The following is a 17563-nucleotide window of genomic DNA, read 5'->3' as shown; positions in this document are numbered from 1 at the left end:
TGCATTTTAAAATGTGAAAAAAATTACTAGAAACATAGCCTAAATAGACTTTTCAACTGCTTTAAACGTAAATATTGCTTTACTTAAATTAGTACAGTTAAAAACATTGTGCTGTCAAAGCTAGCAAAATTCAGAGTAAACCATTACATAATTGCTTTAAATGTATCCGCAGCATAACATATTTAAATAAATGTAGTATAATAAATTAAGAAAATCAATTTTTTCTACTTCAAAGCATTAAAACTATTTTGACTCCTCAACTCACCATTTTATTTTTAAATCTCATCTGGAAAACAAATAGAAACCACACACCAGCAGGCACCAGTAAACAATATTTAATTTTATTACATAAACATAAAAAAATAAAAAATAAACCTAATACTAAGATTGTTTGTGCTGAAACAGTTGTGTACATTTGAGGGTGACGGGTTGAAGTGAATACATTACATTGCATAGCTTGGCAGATGAATGATGCGATGTAAGAAAGTGCATTTAATGTCAGACATGGTGTCATTTCCAGATTCATCTGGGCGAAAAGAAAATCACATTTGGATTTGAGCATGATTCACACCACATCAGCTAATCCCGACAAATATCTGAAATGAATTATTCAGTGATGATTAACAGCACCATCATAAGACAAACACTTTGAACATTAATCTCAATGTGTTTTATATTCATAACAGAGTGAGACACATGATTAACAATACACATTAACAATACATTTTCCCAGTGATATCAGCAAAATGATGAGATTATATTAAATAGGATTTTACTTCTAAGGTGATTTGTAAGCAGCTTTTTTCATTTGCATCACTTGTCAGGAAATTAAAAATTACTTAAAACACTGGCATGGTGCACAGAATACTTCAGAATGTGTTATTAACTATTATGTTATCTGTCACAGAAAACTCTTTGAATGACCTCAGTTTAAAGAAATACAGATCTGGTCCAACCGGACTAATGACTTAGTGGTTTGCACTACAAAAAATAATAATAAAAATTAAAACACTTTCTATGTTCCAGTTTGTGAGCATGGTGCAGCTTTTGGTGCTCAAGTCCCGTAAAAAAGAAAATATCCAGTTTGGAAACAGCCTGCAATGACAAGTTAGCCCAATGATAAGGTCAAAATCAAGTTCTATGGTCGGGAATATACTGTACTTGTTTTTTAACCTCGCGCTGGTGCAGGCAGCAGGCTGCATCTTGTTTACATACTTGATGCTGCACTGCACGTGATACTGGAGTTTTCTACTAAGGGGCACAGTAGAAAAATCAGAACGGATAAGAGTCCTGGGTTTGTAGGGTACAACCAAAATAAACATGGTGTCAATAGAAAAGATCATTAACTGGTTAATTTTGAGATCACGACAAAAAATAAATTAAGAAAAAGCAGCGGTACCGCAGATAGCATGAAAGACCTCTAAACCAGAGTTGCATTGGCGAATATGTTTTGCTCATTTTGCTAACTCCCCTGATTACTCACATATTACAGCTTATGAATGCGTCATGTTAATTTCAGAAGTTGTGTAAAAATGACACTTCAAACAGATGCATGTTACATGAAGCAGCCATAATAAACACACAGACACATAATTAAAAACAACTATATTCCACCCCCTATCTCTCAAAAGTGTGGTAATTCAAAGAGCTATCGATAACGGGTAAGTATCATTATTTCATGTGGTTCACACAGACACCCACTTGAAAAGATTCAAACCACTCTTGTTGGAAAAACAAAGATTTGTTAAAAGATAAAGTCTGTTTCCACTACTGGAACGTCTGGGTGATTTCGCCAGACCTTTACCGTATGCACGTGTTTCCATTTCACAAGGTCAGCCCCAGAGGACCACTTCAGGAACCAAATGAGCTCCTGCCTTGGCAACACATTCTCACACCCAAAGTGTCGAAAAATGACGCGGGGTGACCAAGGGTTTGAGGCCCCCAATGCGTCTGGAGCCAACGCGCTGTGCCAGAGCGTCAGTTTCCGATGCCCGCGTTAAAACGCACATTTCACCGACGTTTAACCTTCTCTCATCCCCATCCTAACCTCAACCCTGTTGGTCATTCTAAGCTTCCTGGTAATCGTGTTGGAGAGGGACGTTACAACTCAGAACAAGTTTTGGGAACCCCAAAACTGATGCTCTGGCACAGCAAGTCGGCTCCCGACACGTTGGGATCCCCAATGCGTTGAAAACTAACGGTTGGTCACCCCGCATCATTTTTCTATGCTTCGGGTGTGAGAATGTGTTGGTCTTAGAAAATGTACTTGGAAATGTACCAGTAAAGTCACAAAGGGCGGGACTTGTGGTCAACTCAGTCTTATTGGTTGTAATTCTGTAGGATCTCTACTGTCCACTCCTTGTTCCCTCCTCTCCATGACTGATGTCAAGTTGTTGTTGTTAGCCTCAAGGGTAACATGCCGATTATCACTTGTAAGTCGCTTTGGACAAAAGCGTCTGCTAAATACATAAACATAAACATTTTACATCGGCAGACGTCGCCAAACAACCTGCACTCGTACAATTGTTAGAGGTGTTGGTGAAGCGGAATGGAAGGAAGAGGACATACACAAAATTAATGATATTTAAAATCATAATTTATAAACTCCCAAAATGTGGCAGAAATCCCTCCACAATGTCGTAATTTACACCTCTTTGTGGTCTGATACAGAGCGCATGAAAAAATGGCATTTATCGCGGTGGAGTCGCTCTCCCTGTCCCCTGAATTGATTAATTGTGGCGTACTTTGACAAACCAAAAATGTGAATGTTATTAATGTCCATGAACGCCTTTTGGTTCTAATCAGCAACATTAATTACTGCCGAAACAGTCGAGATATGCAACATCCTGAAAGTGATCATTTTGTGCGGAAACAAAATGACTAAGAAGATCGAGCCGAAGTATTTTTCCTGTAACTTTCGTCATATCCAGAAATTTCCCAGAATTTCTATAGTGGAAATGCAGCTCTCTCAAGAGAAGAGAGGTCAGATTATTTGTGTGATCACGGCACCAAATCTGAGAGAGAGGTTGGAAGTGGCGGAGTTCTCCGACTAGACTCTGTTATAGCACAAAACCAATTCAATCTATAGAAAAAAATAGAAAATAGCAATATGGTTTCTGAGATAAGTATCTTTTTAAATAGATACCGTAACTTTTGTTACTGAAGAAAACAAAACACGGCTGATCAACAATACTGACAATGGATAGAATAAAGCCACAGAGGTAATGATTTCCTGAAATCATAAGAAAAATGAACAAATAAAGGGATAGAAAATATGAATTTGTTCTGGAGATTGGTTTGAGGGGTTTAAATCACAGATAAAAGAGTGGGTGTTGCCTTTTTCATTACAGATTGTGTAATCTAGTGCCCTTTTACTCTCTTAAAGCCACAGTTCTCTCACAACATGCATTTTTATTAACTCATGGAACAAAATTGCAAAACTCTCGGGTGTAACTCAGATTTTCAAAAGCAATCTGTCTACCATCAGACAGCATACACAGCAAGCCTCTGGAGACTTCTGAACTTCAAATACTTCTGCAAATTTTCTGTTTTTTCTTTACTTTATGGCGCATCACCTTTTCAAAAGCCAACTTTACAGGTCTTGGGAAAACATGGCAGACAAGATCTAAAACATTTCGTTTAGGTGTCAAAAAGACAGAAGTGCTAAGTTTTGGGTGAACTGTTTCTTTAAGTGGCAGCGTCATTTAGTTTCCTCTGTTTGAAATCAGAACTAAATCTTTGACTTGCAGGATAGGTATATAAAAAGGTTCCATGGTTGAAAAGGACCATCCTGAAGGACTGTTTCTTCAGGCACTTTAAAGGAGTGGTTCACTCTTTTAATCAGTACATGTGCAGTGGTCTCTAGTAGGAATGAATGCCTTTTAAGTCATTCTCTGGGGGAGGAAAACATACCGGAGCACCATTTCTCTGACCTAAATGTTGCCCACATCACAGCTGAGCTTCAGACGGCAACTTTTGGTGTTTTATTTCCTGATATTTGGACATCTCGCCCCGATTGGGATAACAGCAACGCGACTCTACCACTGACCTGCAACATTGATGCTTTACTCCCACAAATAACACAAGTTTGAAGGAGTTCTGCTGTGTGGTGAAGTTGCTAATACAGTTAGCTTAAACTTACAGCGATGTCCACTGCAAATTCCTGGACGTTAAACCAACAACAGCCTTCCCCGTTGTGAGTCAAGACCAGTGAGTCCATGACAGCTAATTCACAGTGTGACGTAGATCTGTGAGGATTTTCAAATCCTAGAGTTTCACCGTGCATTTTCTATCAGAAGCTAATGCAGGAGATAGATGAAGGAGACTCTTTTCATGTTCAGCCTAAGTGAAAAACTCAGAGTGACCAGTTATAATCAGAAATAACATAAAAAATTGTTTTTCAGTCAACCACACTTTTAACACCAGTGTCAGACACAGAAAAGCTACCAGCAGCACATGAAATGATAAAAAAAACAATAAATAGAAGAGTATGCTGTTCGCTCAGTCTCCCCTTTTATCAGGCACACTTATGAACACATTTAATCAACACAGATTTTTTGGTGTTATGGGATATCAGTTAAAAAAAACAATAAAATATATATAAACCCCCCCCACATATTCCCAATGTTTGTGTGTCCATCCAGTGCTCAGACCTCCGAGCTGTTGTGGCAGTCCTGCATCCTCACCACAAGCATGGGCTCAGTACTGACAGAGCCTTTCACCACCTCCTGCACCTCCTCCATCCATCCCTCCTTCGCATCCTTCTGTCTGGATCTCAGCACCAGCGTGATGATGACAATAATGAGGACAGTCAGCAACAGCCCCACCAGAGCTCCCACTATGCTCACCAGACCCTCCTCTTCCTCGCCTGAACTCAGCTCACTTGGTTCTGGCCCGCTAGCAAACAGCTCATTCGACCCCTCTGACCTCTTCTTGGTGCGGTCCAAGGCGATGTGCATGATGTTGGTGCCACGGTTGTTGTCTACTCCAATGCTGTCAGCAACTTCTGGGATTTCAGCACCAGCTGACCTCCTGCTGCGATGGCTCTTTTCCCTCTGTGACGGCAAATCGAGCCGATTGCTTGCGGAAACAAAGGAGTGGTACTCCAGGCTACGTTTTCCAATGCCTCTGTTGGCATTCTCTTTGGAGCGAACGGTGTAAATAGCGTGTAGGTACCACTCTCGCCCTGCAGCAACCTGAAAAGAACTCAAAATTAGTAACATTTAAGGAAAACTCCATCTTCCAAAATAAAAGTAGCAGTCAGAAAAAGAAACAGGATACCTGAAACATGGCTGTGGAGTCCATTCTAAATCCATCAGATCCTGGTTGTCTTACTAGAGGTGCAGCTGATGGATCATCTACTGAGAGCACAGCATTAAAACTGACATCGCCGAACCCACGAGCTTGAGTCTCCGGCTGAGCCTTGTCCTTAAGAGGTGTTGAAGTATGGGTCAAAGCAAAGAAGTCCTGCTACGATTTTAAAGTGGAAAATAATAATCAAAGTACTCACAAGAATCTTGAATCTATAAAGCAGGGATGGAGAGTCAGCCAGGCAGCCAAACTCAAATCTAGTTGGATTATACTTGGGTACATATCCATCAGCTCCCGTGCAGAGGAACACCTTCTCTATGCTGCAGAAGAAAGAATCCCCCAGATTCTGCACAGGATCCACCATAACACGACCGTATATCGTATCGCCTAAAGAAAATCCATATTTTAGGAATTGTTGCTTTGTTTCAACTATTGTTATACTTTTCTTTCTTATTTATGGCCTCCATCCATATATCAGCTTACGATCAAGTCTCAAATTCACCAACCAAAATTTCTTTAATTAGATAAAATATTTTATTACAAAATGCAGTTAAATAAAACACGTGGGGGGGGGGGGGGGGGGGGGGGGGAATGACATAACAAACTTTTACCCTCAGAAAAGGCTACGTCAGTCTCTTGACCAAAACCCGCTGATCCATCAGAAAGCCACAGATTCCTTTTAGACAGCAGCATCATCTGAGTGTTTAGACTAAACTCAACTGCAACCGGGTCACTCACCTGAAAAAAGATGCATATAAGTAAGAACACGAGGAAGGATGCTGGGAGACAAGAGCAGGGAAAGAAACACGTCTTTTTTCTTGTAAGTAAACATTTCACTAGTGGGTATTTTAAAGGTGCAGTATGAGGTTTTTTTTTCTCAGGAGAATTTTTTATTACTTGAAATGCCCTTCACATGGCAACTAATCACCTTTGAAATGAGAGACAATCCTGAAAACACAATCAAATAATTGTGAACGTTTTGTTCTTAATGATTGTTGGATCATGATGCATCCATAAAACTGTCCTCAAACTAACCATCCCACTCCCTTCTGCGCGTACAGGAAGTGAAGCCAGAGTCAGGCTACCTAGTGCCAAGCACTGAATGTTCAGTTCTTTTTGAAAATCTTAATTAAGTGGATGTTTTACATTTCTGTCTACTGGTTCTGTTCCTGTTGAAAAACCTTTAGGTGACGGACCTGTTGTTTGTGACAGCAGGCTGTCCTCTGTCGGCTGGTAGAGCCGTTGGACAGTTGCCTTGGCAATGTGTGTGTGTGTGTCGGGAGCCGGTGTTCATGGCAGAGAGGACAGAGCGATTGAGATGAGGTTCGAAGCAGGTTCTGAAAGTTTTGACCTATTTTTTTTTTTTCCAGATTGTTTGTGGCATTGAGCTGCTGTGGTTTTGAAGTTATGATTAAACCAAGAAAGCTAGAAGCTGCCATGTTTTTCACCATTAAAATGTCACGCTATTTTAGCTGGCATGCTAAACTGTTATGAGGTAAGATGGAAAGAAAAACACCCCCTACTCCACTTTTAAATAAAATCATCTTACTTGCTGAAATCGAATGTTGAGGTCAAACGTGACAGGCTCTCTAGGACTGCAGACAGGCGGGACAGAGTAGTCCATGTTCTGGACTGTTGTACAGGGGATGAGCTTGACTGTGTAGGTCCCAGAATAATCTCTGACCTGTGATTTGCAGGAAACAAAAACACAAGTCTGTACCGGTCCACTGTTTTAATGTTATCCTTAGGGCACAGAAAAAGCAAACATTATGTAATCTTACCGCAAAATCAGAGATGAAGGTCCACTGCTGGACTGGTTGGTTGTAGGTGGGCTCACTCCTCACTAGGGTGAGGTTAAAGGTCAGGCCAGGGTGGTCTACACACATCACCATAGATGAAATTGAGGTTGCTAGAAAATATTTGAGAAGTTTTATTGGTATTGGAATAATTTTTGTTGAACAAGAAAAAGGACTAAGTTATTTGCCATGTTTCCACTATCGTAACTTCTGGGTAATTTTGCTGGACCTTTGTGGCATGCATGTGGGCTGTCCCAAAGGACTGTTAGGCCATTTCGGGAACCAACGGAGTACCTGTGGTATATACCCGGAAAAGAACTGTTAGAGTTACTGGGCGGGACTTGTGGTTAACGCATGCTGATTGGTTGTAACTCAGTAGGATTGCTACTGGCTGACATTGCCAAAAACGGGCATTGGTAAAATAGGAAGAGTTGATGGTGAAGCAGAATGTAAGGAAATAAATAATAAGCAGCATTTGTGATGCTTTAAAACCTCCCAATGCCAAAAAAATGCACCTGAAATCCCTCCCCAATGCCATAATTGATGGTTTCCTTTCCTACCGAGCTCCATAAAAACGACAGTTCTTCTGGTCGTTTATTCATCCCACAGCCACTCACCCGGTTCACCCGAACAAATTACAGTGTAGTTTGATAAAATAACACTTTTGATGGTATTAATGCCCCTGGATGTTTTTTTGGCGCAGATCAGTGATGTCACTCACTGCAGACGTCTTAGCAAAGCTGAGAAAAGGGCAAGCCATTACATTTTCCCTGTCATCTCCCCCTTTCCAGAAACATCCCGGAACTCCTACAGTGGAAACATGGCTACTGAATCAAATAACCTCACCTGTTCTTTTAATTCTGCCTGAAGTGTGAGACTCCACAAACAGGCCTCTAAAATGAGCCTTGGTACGGAAGTTAACCACCAAACGACCCTGCTCACTGATGCGCATGCTGGTGGGATACAGTGAACCTGGAAACACAATTAAACACCATTCACACAAAATCTGTCTTTTAAGAATAACAAATGAAACAAAGGAGTTTACCTTGTAGTTCTGCCTGCGGCGGACTGCCAATCCCATCCTTCCAGAGAAGGGCAGTGTCATACACAAAAGTGAGCCGCAGCTCTGACTGCAGGTCGAAGTGCTGCCAGCCGCCGGTGCCCACGGGGGAATGGAACACGTACGACACGTAAAGAGGAACTCGCAGGGTCACATAAGACTGGACCAGGTTCAGGACCTGGAGGGAATAATAAACGTCAAAAATTTTCTAAAACAGCAGTGGGTTTTACTTTATTTTGGCAAATGTGTTAATCAATCAATGATGATAAGGAGTGATGCACATTTGTTTAAAGTTGTTTAAAGTTGTAAAATGAAATATACCATAAATGAAAGTGTGACTGTGGATCAAAAAGCTACAATATTTGTGGAGAAGATGAACACAGTGTCTTCCACTCCTACTCGGTGATTTCAAAATGCTGACATTTCTGCTGGTGTTGCACACAAATCCACTCAGTGGGCAGTCATGTGGGTTCATACAGTTTTATTTGTGTAAGTTTCGCTGACACTTTTTAACTGCTTTGTATACCATTTAATTAAATGTTAATTAGATTTTTTAAACGAGATTAGATCAAATTTACAATTTTTATTCAATTTGAACAGATTGTAAATATTCCTACAGAAGATTGTCTATTTGTAGTGTGTAAAGCTCACCAGTAGGTGTCATTGACCACCATAGTTATTACTTTTATAGACAATGAAACCCTTTCTTGAAGATATTTTTATTCTTTAAAATGTATTTTAAAAAATCCAAACAAGCCTGGTTCAACTAATAAAAGATCATGTGTGTTTAATAGAGTTAGAAAAACCTGGCATGATATAAGCAGAAGGAGAAAGAAACTCTACAACCATGTGGTTATACTTTTTGTAAAACAATAAAACACTATGATAGAAATAAGACAGCCTAATGTTTGCTGGAATTTAAAAGGGCATTTTTTTTTCATCACCTTGAGCTTTCAATGAATATAAATATATATAAACTGACACCAAACAAAAACACAAGTTCTGCACAAAATAAATTCAACCTTCAGCGTTTGTCTAGTAAACTAATTAATCTGTACTTTTTGAATCGTGCACCCAGCTGGATCTCGAAGGTGGAAGCTTTTGTTTTGTCTTTCAGCATCTTTTGCAAAGATAAAAGTTAAAAATAAACTCTTAAGTGACAGTGATGGGCTTTAACAAATAGGACTGGAGTTCTGATGGATGACAAGCATCATGTGTGACTAACGTGTGCAAGTGGCTCTCGCTGTGTCTAAGGACAATTATTCTATCTCAAGTTCCCTGTTTTACACACACACACACACACACACACTCACACACACACACACACACACACACACACACACACACACACACACACACACACACACACACACACACACACACACACACAAATTCACTAACAAATACATGCACAAAAACACACACAAACATGCAAGCACACACACACGTGCACATGCACAAACACATAGACACACCAACGTGCACACACGTATGAACGCATGCACACACAGACACAAATGCATGCATGCATGCGTGCACGCACGCACGCACACATACACAAACACAATCTTGCAAGCACACACACGTGCACATGCACAAACATAGACACACACCCACATGCACACACATATGAACACATGCACACACACATTTGCACACACAGGCACAAATGCACGCACGCATGCACGCACACACACACACACACACACACACACACACACAAACAAATACAAACAAAATCATGCACATTCATCAGTCTGATCAGCAAAATGCAACCTATAGATCAAAGGCTGAATGAAGATAAAGGAGCAGCAGGACAGGAGCGAGGCTCTGAATCCTGACCCAGGAGAACTACAGAACACAGTAGAGTTCTACAAAATGTGCTGCAATGATGCAGGAACACAGCTAAAATCTAAACTGTAAGAATATGAATGAAAGCTGGATTAAATGTGAAATTAAGAATAATTTTATGATTTGTTGTCTAATTTTCAGTTTTCTTGTCAATTAAAGGTCCTGGGGCCTCATTTATCAAGCTTGCTTACGCACAAAATGGGGTCGGTAAACTCCGTAAGCAACTTTGCACGCAAACTCTTTCATAACCCCAGAATTCCACTATCCCCAAAATTCCACTATCTCCGCTCCGCTCCGCTCCGGCACGAACTCCGCAGCAAAAACGGTCCCGTTGTAGTCAATCAGAGCTGTTTCACCACTGCGGCCGTGCGGCGCAGTGCGCCGCCCTCTGTTCCACCATCCGGCAAAAATACAGTTTCTACTGTCAAAGTAGTCACCCTTTGTTGATCCAAACACTGCTGATCTCTCAATACAAACGATGGGCAGATTAAACAGTTCATTTCGACGCTTCTCCCACACAACGGGTGTTTGGATCTAACTTCCGCATTTATTGCTCGGACTGTATCACAAGATCTTGAAAATCCCACGCATGCCTGTTTGCGCACCTCAGGTCTCCGCACCGGGGAGGAGCCATTGTAGAGTGGGTACAGCATAATTTGAGTTCGGAAGCGAGCGGTAGTGGAAAGCGGGGGCGAAGCGGAGCAGAGATAGTGGAATTTTGGGGTAAGTTGACTGAGAACCTGGCTTACGCACATTTTGGACATGGAGAGCACCTGCAGTGCTGCTGCTGAGAAGGATACAGTTATGAAATCCTGCAGCATTATCACATGTACTGCTTCGTTTGCACACAGAACAAGATCCCCCACACGCACACACACACACACACACACACACACACACGCACACACACACACACACACACACACACACACACACACACACACACACACACACACACACACCCACACACACACACACACACACACACACACACAGCCTGAAGCGCAGAATACGGAATGCAGAATATCAGCAGGGGGACAGATTGAGACAGAATGTCATGCGTCTGTGACAGTGTGTATGTCCTGTCACTGTGACCTGATTGATCATGCACCCTGGCTACTTGGACAAGGGAGATCTCTGTTTGGCTGACTGGTTAGTGTGCGTGACTTTCACCTGGGAGTCTGGGGATTGAATCCTGATTGGACCATTTTTTTTTATATCCGCCACAGATCTCTCTGAAGAATTCACAACATTGACAGCTTCAGCAACGCTGTGCCACTCCATGGATTTTCTCTTATTTGTTTTGCAAAAGTACTTCCTTTCATTTCTCCACCTCACCCACAAGTACCTCAACTTCTGTTCCTGTGAAATTGCGCTTCCTTGATCTGCCTTGATCTATGGACGCCATGTCATTGGTGGAGCGCTGCAACAGCCGGCTTATGTATACGCATGCGATCCAAAAGGCACTTTGCATTGACTATTTGTGGCAGTAAGTGGGCGTGGTGAGGGCGGGACTAAAAAGCAGCTGAGAACCTTTCTAGATATTTTCTGATTCATGATGCGGAGATTGCGTGCAGCTGTGCGTACTCCATGTTTGATAGATCACAAACCTACTTGGTGTAAGTACTTTTTTTTTGCTGAGCTTAAGTACGGTTTTAGTAAGGATTCCACGCAATGTTTGATAAATGAGACCCCAGGTGATTAAGGAGGTACTTCAACAGGTAGGATGTGAACGTTTCCGTTTGTGCACCTTCTCACTAAAATCTGTCTGTCACAAGCTCGTCTACTGAGCTGCACAAACAAAGTGAATGAGACATAAGGCGCAGGCAGATGGATGTGGTGCCGCTCTGTCTGCGTGTCCTTCAGAAGGCTGCAAACAAACTGAGCATGCACACAGGAACACACACGTTCACACAAAGGCAAACACTCCAACAGATGTGCATTCAAACCCTAGACCGGACAAAGGCTGCACACACACACCTGTCCGTCTGTCCCGATGGTTCCTCCACAGTCAGCGAGCAGCTCAGACATGTGGTAGTAGCTCGTGAATGTCCAGAGACACGCCTCCAGGTTGAGGTTCCTGTAGAAGCGCAGCGTGCTGCCCCCCCGCAGAAAGCCACTGAACTGATAGGGCGCAGAGTCGCCCATGCTCTCAGGGCTGCGCGTTAGGGCAGTGATGAAGCCGTGACCTGTGGTGACCTCGTTGAAGTCGAGCAAGTTGGAGCAGCGGTGGTTCCCGACTCGGGTGCCATCAGGACTAAGAGTCAGGTCAAAGTTCATGAGGGAGCGAGTGGAGATTACAGGAAGCATACCTGCAAAACAAAATAGTGATGATTCCTGGACCTGGTCTAAGAGGAGGAGGGGGGAAAAATGACAAAGAAACTGCTGCAACACAAGAACAAATGCTAAAAGCAAATAAATATATAAATAAGAAAAAGCATGATTAGTAGAGGCCGTGCTGCAGAGATACTGAGATACAAACTGGCATGATCAATATTCTGGATGCCATGTTCCCGAGAATCCACAGATGTGAATATTTCACACACCACATTACACTTCACTTCATCTGTGGAAGGAGTCCTGCCTCCAGCTCCAACCTACCATCTATATGAGGCATGGTGACGGTCACTTTGATGAGGTTAGGGTGTTTCGGATCATCTGCTCCAGTGTAGCGCAGCTTAGCTGAGAAAGGTTCAGCTCCAACTGTTCCCATTTTACGAGGCTGACACATACCTAGTTTGTGACAGGAAGGAAAAAAACTTAAAAATAAATAGAAAATTAAAAATCTAGCAGCTCACATGTCTGTACATTAAAAGCGATTAAACCTACATTTAGTTACTTTTATATGTACAGTGCAAAGTTATATTTCCCACATAATTATGACTGAGTCAGTTTCCATATTTGTAGGAATACCTTGTGACCAGTCTGAACCTGTTGCTTTCAGGATGTGTAGGTGGAATGAGTGCAGCATCACTGATTGCATAGCAACAGCAAAAAAAGGGCAAGTTTTATTTTTCCATTTAGAGAAATGAAGGATAGCTTGTAGCAGCACTGAATTATGATTTACTGCAGCTTGTGTAAGAAATGAGAATGGTGTGTGTGTGCCATTTGCTTAATCCTATGAAACACGACGCATATTTGAATATTAAATAGTACATAAAATGGGATCAGCCCTTCAGCTCTGGAGGTGCTGCCTGGAAATTTTGTGAAACCATTCAAATGTTCTTCATTTTTGAATTAAGTTCTCTTAAAGGCAATAATCCTCAAAAAGAAACTAATAAAATTCAAGATGAGATTTTCACAAAAATATCAAGCGAGCGAAAATAAACCAGTTAAAAATGAAAATGGAAAGATTGCTTACCGATGCGTTTATTGTGAAGAACTGCAGATACCTTTACACATCTGTGAGCGGCAACACGTGTGAGGTTTAGCAGTTTTTATTAAATTAAGAGTCAGGTGTCTGAATGAATTAGGGGACAATAAGACGTGCTGGTTTATTTTAACAACTGAACTAAAAATCAGTGAAAGGTTTAAACAGACAAAACTATAAAAAGATAAAGTTTAACTAATTAAGGAAGGTGGTGGTATCATGATATGGGCCAGTTTACTGACATTTGATTAAAGGTCAATTTTATTCATATTTTAAATACATTTGCAGTGGTCTCTGTTAAGTTAGGGAAAAAGACAGGCTCAAGTGTGATAACGTAAAACGCAGTAGCTTCAGGGTTATGAGTCTTATTTCCTGATATTTGGACATCTTGCCTTTAGCTAATAGCAACACAACTCTACCACTGACTTCATTTGCTCTGCAACGTTGATGTTTTATCTCCACAAATAACACAAGTCTGAATGGGTTCTGCAGTGTGGTAGAGTTGCTAATGCTAACAGTTAGCTTCTATTAGCCGAGACGGTCTCTGCTGTTACTAATACTGTGTAAGAATCCCAGAAGGTTCATCCATTCCATGAAACATTTTTTAGAATTTATAAAAAGGTGAAAAACCAAATAAAAGTCTTTATAATCAACAAAAAAGTGTGTTTTATAATTTTACTGTATTATGGGTTCCATTTATTCAGACATGATGATGATGTTTTTCACAGGTTTGAATCTTTTTTATTTTTTGAAGTAAAACAAATGAGTGAGATTCCTTCAGTGTTTCGTTCTTACCTTCCTCCCGGCTGATCGTGACAATGGGGCTGCTGAGCTCTAAGCCCTCATCCCCATTGGAATTAACAGCCCTGGCAGCACACTGGACCCTGGAGCCTGCCTGGAAGTAGACTGAATCCAGCGTGATCATCTTAGAGGAAGTAAAGAACGTGTCAAAGTCCACTTCCCTCATGGGACTAGTGACGCCATCAGGGCCAGCCGGGGCACTGACGAGCCAGCGGTAGCGGGTCAAGGTGTTGTTGATGTGCTCGCTGACACAGATAGAGCCTGTCTTGTCGTAGTCTGGGTATTTCATGTTGCAAGCCTGGAGGACGGATAGGGAACACAGCAGGGGTGGGTGGGCAAGCGGGGGACAGCAGAGAGATGGGAAAGATACAGCAGATGCTGAAGGACAGATGGAGATAGAAGATTAGATTCCACTGCATACGTGAGTGCTGCCAATGAAACCCAGATGTTTTGGAATGTCATGTTCTCATAATCGAGTTTTCACAATTAGCTTAGTGATAATTAGCATGTGGAGTTAATGGATGGAGAAGGGTGAGCTTTAAAGGGTTCCTGCAGCACAAACCTAGTTTTTTTTATTACTGGGGGAACAACAGTTTCACTTTTTATCCTCAGAGAACCTCCCACGCAGCTGACCACCCTGCAGCAAAACAAACACTGTCCCAAACCCATACAGCAGCCACCTGAGGATCAAATGACTTAACACATCACAAAAATCCATTTAAGTGTCTCGCTGAGCCTGCTTTTAACAGAACTTGAAGAACTCGAGGCCTGCTAAATGATGCAATGTGCCTTTTAATGGTCGACTGGACTGGAGGAGAGCTTAACTTGGAATTAAAGGTTGAAAAATCTTCTTGGTTCTACTGCTTCTATTTTAGGGAAAAAATCTTTAAATATGACATTTTCTTTTTAACTTTTCACATTTCTGGGCTGAATACGTGTCTGAAAAGATCTCCATCATGTTCTTCGTGAATTCTGTTGGACTCACTGTGACACAGATGACTGGGTAGCCGGCTGGTGGGTGGAGGTTGTCAGGCGTCCTAGCAACATCATCATAATGGAGCAACGACACAACATGAGGCAAGGAGGGGAATGTGACGTCAGCCATGCTGTTGGACTCCTCGATGTAAACGATAACTTTAGTCACCTGTTTCAGAAAGAGTTTTTATGCATTATAGCCATCATTTATAAGCCTCCTCGAGTGTGGCCTCTTTTATTTTCTTCAATAACCTATTATTTACAAAAAAAATCCTTTTTTTCCACATTGCAGTTGACCTGGAAACAAATAGGTGAAAGTAAAACAATTACACTTACATTTGTAATCTGTTCATAAAAACCTAAACATTGGACAACATTAGGCTTGTTTCCACTGTCGGAAGGTTCGGGTAATTTAACCAAATTTTAGCGGTATTTCACCGGGCCGTTACTTTCAAAAACCAACAAAGTACCTGAATTGGGGTATGTAGTCAAAAAAAGGCCTGGTAGAGTCGCTGAATGAGGCTTGTGGTTAACTCGTGCTGATTGGTTGTAACAGAGTGGGAAATAAAATCAGCAGACGTCACCAAAATAACCGGATTTTTGAAAATTGGAAGAGTGGCTGGTAAAGCAGAGAGGAGAGAAAAGACAAGAAGCGGAGTTGGCGCTGCTTTAACATCACCATTTCTCAACTCCCAACAACAAAAAACGTGGTAATCCCGGCACAGCGCCTCGCTTTGTGGTTTCACGGAGCATCGTAAAAATTTGATGCTTCTTCTGAACATCACTTTTTACATTACACAGCTGCTTTCACCGTGCCCTGAAGGAATTAATGTACTTTGACAGAATAAAACTTTTGATGGTATCAATGTCCGTGGATGTCTTTTGTCGCTGATCAATGACGTCACCCACTGAAGCAGTGGTGATACGCTGACGTTTTAGAAAAGTGCTGAAAGGGCCAATTAGGTATGGAGATGGCAGAGAGCACCGAGCATTCGTATGCCCCGGTCACTTTTCTTCATCCAAATAATCTCCCGGAAAACCCACAGTGGCAACACGGCCATTGAGATGGTGAAAGCGTAAATTCGTGTCTGACCTGAGTTTCAGCCACCAAGTTTTCATCAGGCTTAAGATGGAGCGTAAAAGCTTCCCTCGTTTCTCGAACTCCATCAAATAGCACCTCCACTTCCACGATGTGCAATCTCTCCCCCTCTTTAAACTCGATTTCTGGGCACAATCAAAGAAAGACAAAAGCAGCTAAGAGATTTGGGATCAAGCCAGGGTAGATTATTATGAGGAGTCAAATTTAAAGTAAGGCAAAGAAATTAGAAGCATCAAAAAAATGTCAAAAATGTATGTCGATTTAGAATAAATTACATATAAATATTTAAAATCAAATCCATGTAAAAAAGATTAAAGCTATATAGGGCATTTCTAAACTTAGCATTTAGTTCATTCGAACTGCAGAACAGAAGTAGCCAAGTTGTTTTTGTTTTAAAAGAAAGCAATCTCCTACCTGACCTAGTCTGTTTGATGGTTACATGTGAGTACGTTCTACCACAGATCATTTACAAACCTAAAGCGAGGAGGAACATTCATAAGTAATCCACTGGTACAAAGAACTTACGAAACCTTACTGTCAGAAGGACCGTGGCCATCTTTACACCCCATTTAATTTAATTTGGTTACTTTTATTTATAACATAAAATATTTTAAAACTATTTTAAAATGTGATCATTATTTTCAAACTTCACAATTGGTGCTCCACAGCTGATTGTTGATATGAATGTAAATATCATCCTTTATTTATTTATTTTTTTACTTTTGTTAGTTATATTTTTCTTTAACATAAATAACATGTATTTAATAACACTTGATAGAATTTGAATATTTAAACAAATAAATTAAAATACAGAAAAAAGAACATTCTAGCACAAAACTAAATACAGATTCTAGATATAAAAAATAAAACCTTATTAATAAGTATATGAACAACATTATGTTTCGTGTGCACATTTTGTGCAGTAAATTAGCATATAGTGACAAAAATGTAAACCTCTTTTTATGAAAAAAAAACCCAACTATATAAAAAACAATAAAAGAGGAAATAGTGGGGTATGGTTGGAGCAGCTTCTGTTGAGTTTACTTTTCCTGCTTGGTAATTGGCTGTGTGTGGTCATAGTCGATTATAAATTAATAAAAAAAATTACAAATATCAGCTGATTTATTTGTTTTGTTCTACTGGTGATGAGGTAGATCAGACATGCATCACATGCTTTTATATTTTTTCATATTTTTGTGACAACATAAAATTTAATAAAGGCAAATTTCTTCCAAATATTTTGTAAAATGAAATAAAGGTCAATTACAGGTGCTGGCCAGTAAATTAGAATATCATCAAAA

The 17563-nt window shown here is 40.8% G+C and overlaps 1 protein-coding gene across 1 annotated transcript in view; it reads right to left on the bottom strand.

Annotated features, from left to right (window-relative positions):
• Window positions 1-319: 319 nt before the first annotated feature.
• frem2a (FRAS1 related extracellular matrix 2a) overlaps window positions 320-17563 on the bottom strand; it is a 127417-nt gene continuing 110173 nt past the window's right edge. Inside the window, exons 12-24 of the mRNA XM_015961630.3 lie at window positions 16257-16387; window positions 15174-15332; window positions 14183-14486; window positions 12619-12750; window positions 11998-12329; window positions 8152-8344; window positions 7953-8078; window positions 7092-7219; window positions 6860-6994; window positions 5922-6048; window positions 5510-5697; window positions 5281-5427; window positions 320-5195 (exon numbers count right to left, since the gene is read on the bottom strand). Of these exons, the coding sequence (XP_015817116.3) occupies window positions 4647-5195; window positions 5281-5427; window positions 5510-5697; window positions 5922-6048; window positions 6860-6994; window positions 7092-7219; window positions 7953-8078; window positions 8152-8344; window positions 11998-12329; window positions 12619-12750; window positions 14183-14486; window positions 15174-15332; window positions 16257-16387 (2651 nt within the window). The 3' untranslated portion in view covers window positions 320-4646. The remainder of the gene's footprint in view (window positions 5196-5280; window positions 5428-5509; window positions 5698-5921; window positions 6049-6859; window positions 6995-7091; window positions 7220-7952; window positions 8079-8151; window positions 8345-11997; window positions 12330-12618; window positions 12751-14182; window positions 14487-15173; window positions 15333-16256; window positions 16388-17563) is intronic.

The sequence above is a fragment of the Nothobranchius furzeri genome, chromosome 10 (genome assembly GCF_043380555.1).
Source record: "Nothobranchius furzeri strain GRZ-AD chromosome 10, NfurGRZ-RIMD1, whole genome shotgun sequence".
Taxonomy (NCBI): domain Eukaryota; kingdom Metazoa; phylum Chordata; class Actinopteri; order Cyprinodontiformes; family Nothobranchiidae; genus Nothobranchius; species Nothobranchius furzeri.
Note: the sequence above shows the minus strand (reverse complement) of the source record. Positions and strands in the feature narration are given on the sequence as shown.